Source organism: Thermobia domestica, chromosome 12, assembly GCF_964235325.1.
Source record: "Thermobia domestica chromosome 12, izTheDome1.hap1.1, whole genome shotgun sequence".
Classification (NCBI taxonomy): domain Eukaryota; kingdom Metazoa; phylum Arthropoda; class Insecta; order Zygentoma; family Lepismatidae; genus Thermobia; species Thermobia domestica.
The window spans coordinates 42,289,668-42,300,455 of record NC_137465.1 but is presented as its reverse complement, the minus strand read 5'-3'; the positions used below and the strand labels follow the sequence as shown (position 1 = coordinate 42,300,455).

The window sequence follows — 10,788 nt, the reverse complement described above, 5'->3', positions numbered from 1 at the left end:
GCAACTTTTAACGCGGAATTTGCCAAAAGTATAGCAAATAGCTAAACTACATTTTCACTGGCTAAATACTGTATAAAAATTGCTACATTTTGCCGTAAAATAGCTAGGTTGCCAACACTATTCCTCCCACTAACATGTTGTTATTTCACATAAGAGTCCGCACTATGTGCTTCGTGCAATACTGAGTGTTACTGAACCCAGTACACGAATGTTTAGTATAACTATCTCACAAAAGTTACTTGTTGCAGTACATGGATGTTTCCATTATTTTGATAATCATCTGTATATATATAGTAGAAACTTATAGTAGAATATACTATATACTATATATAGAATATAGTATATACTTATAGTAAAAAATTATAGTAGAAACTTTTTTCTTCATCATACGAGGTGCGATTGGAAAGTTTTAAGACAGGAGGCGCCACTGACCAAGAGAAGTAGATATAATTGTCCGTTAGTGTGGAAGCGGTGGCTTGGTCTGACCTTGATATGTGCTGCAAGAATTACTGCAATATCTTTGTTCAGTACAGTGTAGCAACCTATTGAGTGCTGGCGTGTGTTTGTGTCGTGACGGATCATTAATTGGCAAAATGGTTTAAAAAACTGGAACAACGCGTTTATGTCAAATTTTGTTTTAATACCGGGAAATCTGCTTTTGGAGATAAATGTCTGATCCGTTCAGACGTGTTTATCTGGTTTAACAGATTCAAAGATGGCTACGACTCAGTCGAAGATGATCCCCTGTACTGCCGGCAATATACATAAAAAACCAAGGGAAACATTGTGAAAGTTCGCAATTCAATGCGCAATGTAAATGTAGACTTACAATTACGGAGGTGGCTGATTACCTAAATTTAAGTTGATATACAATCCGTGTTTGAAATATCTTCTGCTTTGCCACTTTGTGGAGCAATATGATCCACGTATTGCTCACTAGGATATGCAATAATAACGTAGTGATCCTCCTTCTTTGTTAGTTGTCCTCCATCTGGTCCAAATAGTCTGGTTTCATCTATGCGCCCATCAAAACCAACACAAATTAGCCTGCGCAAGTCAAACGAACGAGATTCTGCTCCCTTGTCTCTCCAATAAATTCGCTGTCTCCGCAACTTTGTTGGTTCTAGTATATTTTCCGGTTTATCCAGTTTCAGGTCTTTCAGGCATGCATTAATTAATTTGCAAGCATCTTGGTTACTAACGCCAGTTCTTTCCATCATTTGGCTTAAGTTTGGGTACTGATGCCTATTTTGTGCTGGCCGTTTTTTTAATCTGTGTCTTCAGAGTCGGATGTGTTTGCTTCATGAGGTGATTCATCTTCCAAGGCCACACCACTTGCTTCATTTTCTTCCATAAAGTTCAACTGGCAGGCAGTAGTTTTAGTCGTAGTTAGGCTTTGCAAATGCTTTTTCCTAAACAGCTCTTCCTGGTCCTTTCTCTCTGCTTTTTTCTGAAGTGAACTCGAAACAATCTTGTCAATCGAACCGATTACCATTTTCCGACCCGGAGTCTGATCTACCCAGAAATTCCACTCAATTTGGGGTACTTTTACGGCGCATTTATACAACTGTCTGTCCATTATTTTGTTTGTAACACACTTGCAAGTACAGATATCAAATACTTGTTTGAAACTACTGAAGTCCGTTTTGAATGTAAGTGATGTGCGCTTTGCTGGTGGATATTTTTGGAGCTGTTGGGCAAGTCGTATGAGCTTTGAAAGTTTGCCCAAAACGCTGGAATATCCAATGGCTGGAATGCTAGCTTTGTTCCAGATACTGACAAGATCATTCGCCACATATTTTAAAATATCTCTCGTAGAAGGTGTTTCTTTCCCCTCTTCAGGTAGCATTTTTCTGTAGAACAGGTAGCATTTAACTACTTCTTCCTTCGTCGGGAGTTGTCTTCCAGAAAATACTTCAGGCTGACCAAATAAAGAATGGTGAGACTGATCAAGTCAGCGGTCCTCTCGAAGATGAAGCCATAATCACTGTTAGTTTGCTATACTGAAATACATACAATTTCACAAAATCGTTGTATCGGTATGGAAAATTTAAAACTAAATATGAATGTAATAGATTAAGAGATATACTTCACATTCACTAGGGATGAGAAGTCCGTTTTTTTTTTTTTTTTTTTTTTTTTAGATGGTTCACCCTCTTATAAACTATAATTAAAATATGTGGTAAGGAAATTCTGCAACTACACACAAAACCTTTTGTTTTACAAAAATACACTGACATTTGTGGTGTCATCTAGCGAGAAATTGGAAAATTACAAAATAATAAAATTACTGAATCAAATTCCAATTGCGACTAGTAGAAGTGTTTTTTTTTTTTTTTTAAATCATACTGAAAGTGTGCTTAGGACATGCAAGAGCAGTGATCTTCATTAAATTTGCATCAATTAATTTTTTTGCCCCGCCCTAATTTACAATGCAGTCAATCTTAACTGACGATTTCAACATGCATCGAGTGTCCGCGAAATTCATTCCGAAAGTGTTGTCAGACGAGCAGAAACAACATCTATTGGAAGTGTCCCAAGATCTTACAAATTCAACACTTCTGTGCTTCCGTAACCTTTCCCCCTGATGTGACCCCTGCCGACTTCTACCTGTTTCCTAAATTAAAATTGTCGATGAAAGTGTAGAGACTTGACTCAATTGAAGACATCCAGGCAAATGCGGAGAGAGTTCTTAATACCCTTACGAAAGATAATTTTCAGGAATGATTCCAGAATTGGAAGCACCGTTGGAATCGGTGTGTTCAGGTAGCAGGGCACTACTTTGAAGGAGATCCATCGCAATAGCCTATAAGTACTGCCATTTTAAAGTTACAAATAAAATCTTACAACTTTCCAATCACACCTCGTATTATGCATGCGTAAACTTTGAAGTTATGGGTAAATTTACAACTTTTGACCCTCTTATTCTTGTTTTATCTTAACTTCAAATTATATAATTTTCTAATTGCAGAGCTCCTAGAAAAAAATGCTCAAGTTTTATTACAATAAGAAAACTACCAAATAGATACATACGTGTGTGTCTGTCAAAGGGTCACTCGCATCGGTAACTCCACATGAAGTTTTCTAGTAATGTTTCGTTAAAATTAGGAACATTGTTTGTCGTAGCTTTGTGTTGTTCTTCGGAAAGAAGTTTGAGATTTGTAATGAAGTGAGAGTGAGTCCTGGTCTGCGTTTCCAGGAACCATCGTTTCTCGGAACGAGCACTGTATATTCACTTTCACTATTTCTGAGTTTGACCTCGTTGAGTAAATTGTGGACCCGGTGTGAATATAGTTGATGACGTGTATTTGTGTATGTAATGGTGCGGAGGGAGAGGCTGGGGCAACAGATAGCTGTCGTATGCTTGTCATTCCTTTGTAAGGAAGAGAAATTAAAGCCTCTTTTGACTTTATCTCATCCATGCTTATACAACATGTCTGTATGTTTCTACTGTACACGTATAATAGCGTGGAAAAAGGTTTGTTTTTGAGAAAAAAAACTTTCACAACTAATGAACTACCAGTTACTTGATTGACAGACGGACGAAGAGAACGTTGTAAGTTCAGTTTAAGGTCTCAAGGTTATGCATTTTATGCTAAAAAAAATCTGGGGAATAATTAAAGCCAGTAACGAGGGTTAAAATAGTGGAATAAAGGAAAAAGAAGCAGAAGAGAGCCCCGGGAAAATCCATGCATAAAATGTTAGCAACTACTAGCTGACGTAGTCTATTCTTGAATGTGGACCCGCGTAGCGTTGTCTCTACCACTTTTGCCTTTATTGCCATCGGTCACGGATTCGATTCCCGGTGGTGAAACTAGTTTGGAAAGATGTAAAAGCCTTTCTAGGGTAGCTATCCTGAGTGAGGATTTTTCTTCTTGACACCAGGCAAATGCCAGGATGATTCCTAACATACAAATCCAAAGCACCTTCCTTCTTTCTCTATTCGTTTCTTTCTTTCCCACTTTCTCGAGTATCTCTCATACGTGACGGGTTGAAATGGTCATACAGTAGGTGCCGAGTGTCTAGAAAAATATAATTCTCTACTTCCTAGAGGCGATGAAACCATATAATGAATAAATTCTTGCTACAGGGGTTGGACAAAAAAAATCTAAAAACACTTCATAGGGACACATAAGTTTGGCCCTCTACTGTACAGCACGTGTTGCTGATCGTTTTTTATTTTCAATGTGTCATGTGGACCTTCCTCTTCCGTCAGCAGTAACTAGTTCACCTGTGAGTGTCGTGGTGTGAATGTGGTGCGGTAAAATGTGCGACCTGACAGACTTCCAAAGAGGCATGATCGTTGGTGCCCGTCTGGTTGAAGCTTCTGTGGCAACATTGGCGAACATTGTGGGGGTATCGAAAGGCAATGTGTCCAACGTCACGAGGGCATATACAATTCATGGGCAAACGACGTCAGCAAAGCACAACAGTGGTCGAAAGACAATCCTGTCAGATAGGCACCGGAGGGCATTAAAACGGATTGTAGCAGCTAAAGAGAAGACCACTGCAATGAAAATTACGCCTGAATTCAATTCCGGCCTACAGCACCCGGTTTCATCAAAAACAGTGCGACGGGAACTTCATAAAATAAAAACTCATCGCCAAACCCCTGGTCACAGCAGTAAATGCGAAGAGGCGTATCCAGTAGTGCAAGAACCACAAGGCGTGGACTCAGTGGAAACACGTATGTGGTCCGATTGTAACGATATCTTTGTATTTTCAGTGTAATTCTAAAAATATTATACTTCTGGGGCAATGTGTAATTTTCAAATATGTACTAACTAGTGTGAAGAAGAAGAAAGTACGAAAAAGAGATAGAATCAAAAATTGATTGTAATATGTGGATTGGATCAGTTTTATTCTTAGATGCTATGACGACGAATAATCAATAAATTATTATTCCAGAACCATCTTAAGAAAGGGAGATACACACAATCTTTTGAGGTGTAGTTATTTTAGTGGTTATGTGCCAAAATAAAAAGGCAAATGTTCAAAAGCATAAACAAAAATGTTTTATGTGATTATCGTTACCTTATCTTATAAAAATCTGGTGGGCCTTTTTCACAGGATCATTTATCGTTATACGATGAATCGACCTTCACCTTGTTTCCTACACCCGGTCGTGTTTACGTATAGAGAACACCGTTGCAGGCCTATGATACAGACTGTTTGCTCCCAACTGTAAAGCATGGGGGTGATTCTGTTACAGTATGGGCAGTGATATCGTAGTTTTCTGCATGTCCCATCATAGCCCTGGATGGAATGATGGATACTAAGGCGTATGAGGCCATTTTGGGGGACTAAGTTCTACCCATGGCCCAAATATTGTTCCCTGATGGTGATGGCATCTACCAAGATGATTTGGAACCCTATCACGCTGGAAAAACGGTGAAATCATGGTTTGAAGAGCATGACCAGGAGTTATCACACCTCCCCTGGGTCCCACAATCACCAGATCTGAACATGATTGAGCCCTTGTGGTCTGAGTTAGAAAGGCGTGTTCGGTCTCATTACCCTCCACTAGCATCCCTTAAGGAACTGGAGCATGTTTTGGAGGAACAATGGTACAAAATTCCACACACCACGATTCAGGAGCTGTATACGTCCATTCCACGTCGGATCCAAACTGTTTTGGTCGCAAAAGGAGGCCCACACCATACTAGGTATGATTTTTACACTTTTGCAAACGTTTTAGATTTTTTTGTCCAACTCCTGTATCTTTTACTGTTTTCGCTCTGTGAAAATTAATATTGAAAAAGCGTGGAAAGTTTCATCATTAACATCACAACTGAGTATAATATCATAATATCATTAATATATCTGAGTTAAACAAACACTTACAACTTCAGGTAATGTTAATCGGGAAGACAACGATGATATAATGAACGAAAGAGTGAAGTGACGATAGTGAAAGGAAACGGGAGAATTCCGAGAAGAATTTGATTTTGAAACAACTCTTTGTATATGATACTATGTTACTTTCTACAAAACACCTTTCGCCTCATATCTTTTCTGTATATCAACAATTCCAAACTAGTCTATGCGTGTCGGAAGTCTTACAAAAGGGCTTTCATTTAAATTTTGATATTGATTCAGCGTCCAAGGAATAGTATCTATCTTTGATCTTATTCCTATTATTATTAAATTATTATTATTATTGTTATTATTATTATTATTATTATTATTATTATTATTATTATTATTATTATTATTTTAAAAAATATTAGAAGTCATATAGAAGAGATATGTCCGTCTGTCTATTTGTACCTTCATCCGTTCGTCCATCTGTCAACAAGTATCAGAGCATAAAGGGTAAGAAATATCAAGATTCGATGCTGTTTTCAGGAATCGATTCACTGTCCCAAAAATAGGCTTCATCTCCGTTAAACGTGTATTCAAACCAGAAGTAGTAGAAATCAACCATTTCCGGTTGATTGACATACAATAAAAAGAGTAATATATGATGACAGGTGTTTTTTTTCCCGAAATCGATTTAGAGCTCCCTCATGGCTAGGCGGTTAGCGTTCGTGCCTTTGGCGTAGGACACCCGGTTTCAATTTACAACAGGAGCTCATGTGGTTCGGATTCCGCTTTAAAGTGTAGGTTCACGTCTCACATAGCTTCGCTGCTGAAAGAGACGCTAAATTCAATATCAAATCAAATTGGAATCGATTCAGTATGTTAATTTACTTAGAGCAAAAACTAAAATATATCAAGAAAGGGCATTTTGGAATCAATTTAGTGTCCCAAGAATAGGTCCTGTCTCCTCCCTTGACGCCTTATTCAGACCGGAAGTGGGATATATCTACAATTTCCTGCCTGAATGTTGATCACCATAGAGCAATACCGGTAATAGATAGCGAGAAAAAGTTCACAGTAATCTTTCTACTGAAAACAGGAATTGGTGAAGACATGAAGTTAAAGAGAAACGTGCTAGTCCGAGTTGTTTAATTCTACTCTTGATATGTGTTTAGTCTTAATAGGTACAGACGTCCTGTAGAATGAAACTAACCTGTTTTTCAGAATAAACATTTCTAGAAGAGTGTATTCTCAATCAGGGGCGGATCCAGGACCGACTTCTGGGGAGAGACGGTGGGTTGTCATACTGCTACTTTTAAGGGCTCCAAACTTTGGGATGGATTTTAATTATATATATATATATAAAATAAGAAATCTTCGTCTTCTCGGGGGGGAGGCGATCGCCACCCCTGGATCCGCCCCTGCTCTCAATGGCAGATCTAGCCCGGGATCGGGGGGACCTAGGCTACCTTAGTTTTTTGAGTGAAAAAATTAATTGAATCTATTATTTACATAGTTTTGAAAGTTTATAATGAAGTCATGATATACTTATCCTATTCTGGGCTCTGGCTGCCCCCCACTTTTTACCTTCTAAATTCACCACTGTGCGCTCCTTACGTTAGAAACCTTAACCACAATAACCTGTACTTAGTAAGAATGAAGAAATTAGTAGGATTTGTCCCTTCGCTTCCAAAGGAAAGAAATATCTTTCCATTATTGCTTCTTAAATCTATTGTTTTCTGAAAGGTCTTCTTTTCTGAAGTCAATGGTCGTCAGTCACAGCAAGAGCTAATTAGTTCCTTGGAAATCAGATAAGATACCCTTTGGGAGCGTAGATCTCAAGCCGAAGACTTGTATGATAACCATATATCAACTAGGGAGCTCCCGTCCTGCCCGAGAAAACTTAGAAGTGGTTACTACTAATGTCATATTCAGGTAATAACACAACGGAAATCAAATGTGCTTGAATTCAGCTTCTGTGTTGAATTCATTGACTATACGAAAAAAAAGTTCGATTTGATAGGTATTTACATTGAAATATTTATAGATAATGTAAAATCTATATCTTCGATGGAAGATCGTTCGACGTTGCTTCATATAAGAGTGTGAATAGCAGACGAGGCTTCGATTTAATGAAAGTCTCGTTGCTTAATAATACTTTCAAATCAAGTAACCTCAAATGATCTTAGGGGTCGTCCACATATCACGTAACGCTATTTTTGACCAATTTTTATCCCCTCCCTCCCCTTGTCACACTTCGAAACGCAAGGCCGAACTCCTCCCCCCTTCGTTACCTAACACTTTTTGATTTTTGTTTTTTCACCAATTTTGCTTATTTTGGGAGTTATTACAATAAAAGAACTATTTTTAATGGTAGAAGCTTTTATTACAAAATGCTTGTGATGTCAATATATTTGCAGTGTTTTTCGTCAATAAATCAAAGTATGTATTAGAAAATAGTAGAACTGTAATAATATTTTAACCTCATAAAGTTTTTACTAGTTCTAATTCTTCAAAACTGCATACTTTCATTTTTCGAAGATCACACCCATCCTTTGTGTGATCAAATGGTGATCACAGGTTACCAATGATGACAAGGAGGAAATACTGTCCGAAGCTGCAGGAGAAATAGGATCTAACGAACTGACATCGGCCTCTTTTTTAGGGATTCAGGATGATTAGTGTATTAAAGTTCGCCAGTGTCGACCATGCAAATTTCTCTTCCTTTTCGACCATAGGTTCGAAGTGACTGCACACGTGATGGAGCAGAGACATCTCGTTTGTGACAAGCTTTCGAGAATTTTCTTTGGACTTCAGTTTACACTTTTCAAATTCTTCTTGTCCTAAATCAGTGCGAGAATGCGAATAAACTTGATTTCTTCAGAAACATTCAAATCCAAAAATTTTAAAAAATAATAATAAAAAATAAAAATCTATGCGAGATGAATATCTTACGAATTAGGTTTTTAATTGCTTATTCTGATCTCAAAATCGTTTATCGTTTCGTCACAGAAAATATTATTTCAGAAAAAAAATCTTCGGTTTCACATGCGAAACCCTTTAGAAGAAAGGAGTAATAATGATTGATATCAAAGGTTTTAAATAATATTCTCAGAAATAGCAATACGAGTGGGAACATGAGGGCATTTTCAAACGGTGGTTGCAATCAGTATCAAATACATCCAGAAAAGCGTGTGCCGTAAATCCAATGCTGCGATAGCCACAGCACGGAGTTTTTTTTTTTTTTTTTTTTTTTAAAGTTTAATAAACGCAGGGTTCGTCCCCAGTCATGCTGGTATGTAGTAGCGTCTTCGAATCCCTTCTGTATGATTCAATTTATATGGGCTATAGTTTGCAATTTTCCAAACAATACAAATATTTATTTATCTATATATATAAAAAGGAAAGTGACTATGTTGTAACTTAGTAACTCTTAACCACCCAACCAATCTCGATCAAATTTTCAATATAGATGAAGTTCTGGCCTGGTATGTATTTTTTTTTATCATTTCACTTTGAAGGTACAACTTGGGAGAGGGGGAGATATGTAAAAATAATCGAAAATCACCGATGTTAATGTCAAATCCATAGTTTTCGGGATCGCTGAGATAAACAGTGATACTTCCGATGCCGTCTAAATTAAAATTTAGCCCCGCAACTTAAGGGAGAGAGAGATGTATAAAAATGATCGAAAATGACCTATATTAGTATCGAATCCATAGCTCCCGGAGTCGAGGAGATGAACAGTGGTACTTCCGATGCTGTTTAAATCAAAATTCACCCCCCCCCCCATTAGTACTCCTATGGGGAGGATAGTGACATGTAAAAATAATGAAAATGACATATAATAGCGTCGAATTCACAGTTTTTGGAGTCCCAAAGTAGTTTGGTGACAGTTTTGGTGCCCTTTATATCCAAAATAAAAGTTTTTTTTCCCTTGCGAAGAACGGGTATTCTGCTAGTTTATTTATAAAAAAAGGAAAAGAACTGAATAAAATTATTTGTTTAAACGATTGCACATAAATCTAAGAATAAAAATAAAAATTACAGCAAAAATACGTGTTACGTAACGAAGACGTAAAAGCCCTCCTCCCCTCTTGTCACGCTTTGTAACGCAAAGCCGAACCCCCTCCCCCCCTTTGCGACGTTACGTAATATGTGGACGACCCCTTATATCAAAACTAAAGTAACATTTATAAACATATGTGTGTGAATATCCAACTGTGTAAATTTATAAAGGCTATAAAAATCGAGATGGCATAATACTACTTCACTCAAGCTTTTTGCAACCTTACGTGAATGATGTGTATTTCGAACTGGGAGAACAAAGCAATATCGCAAATTTGTGCATAAAAATTCATGTTATCATTTATGTGCAAATTCTCATTGCTTATCATTAATTAACCTAAAACACACCTGTTGCAGTAATTTTACGATAACAGTGTTACCAGGGGCTGCGTTTCTGTAAACAAAAAAATTAAAAAAACACCCATTTTAAGCACTTGCATTAAATAGCCTTTTTATATGGCAACACTGCATCAATCTTGCCACATTTTCGCACCAATGGATAAATGTTGATGTATACTGTACATATACACAGGAATTCACCCGCAGCAAATCAGTTTTCTGCAACTGAAAATTGATTTTCTTCATTTTTGCAAATTTTTATTTTACACTTACGGTAATTTCTTTCGTTACTACACAAAAACGTTAGATGTTCCAGCATTGGTCATAATCTCGAAAATATCTACATAGAACATGCTTACATTTGTCTCAAGTCTCATGTCTTTACAATTCTTAGATCAAAAGATATACGCAATCAAAGTTTGGGTTGCGCAACTTTACGAACACACTGTACTTCCACCTATATTTTCAGAGAAAATTGATAGAACTAGATTGTTTTTACAAGAGAAAGAGCACAGACAAGGTGTAAGATCAAATTTTTATGCTACATCAATCATTTCCCTGTTAAATAATTATAGTTTT

General features: G+C 37.2%; 1 protein-coding gene across 1 annotated transcript in view; it reads right to left on the bottom strand.

The window, feature by feature from the left end:
* Positions 1 to 1,267: 1,267 nt before the first annotated feature.
* Positions 1,268 to 10,788, bottom strand: part of LOC145665937 (E3 SUMO-protein ligase ZBED1-like) — a 54,277-nt gene continuing 44,756 nt past the window's right edge. The window contains exon 3 of the mRNA XM_081733044.1: positions 1,268 to 1,921. Within this exon, the coding sequence (XP_081589170.1) occupies positions 1,268 to 1,921 (654 nt within the window). The remainder of the gene's footprint in view (positions 1,922 to 10,788) is intronic.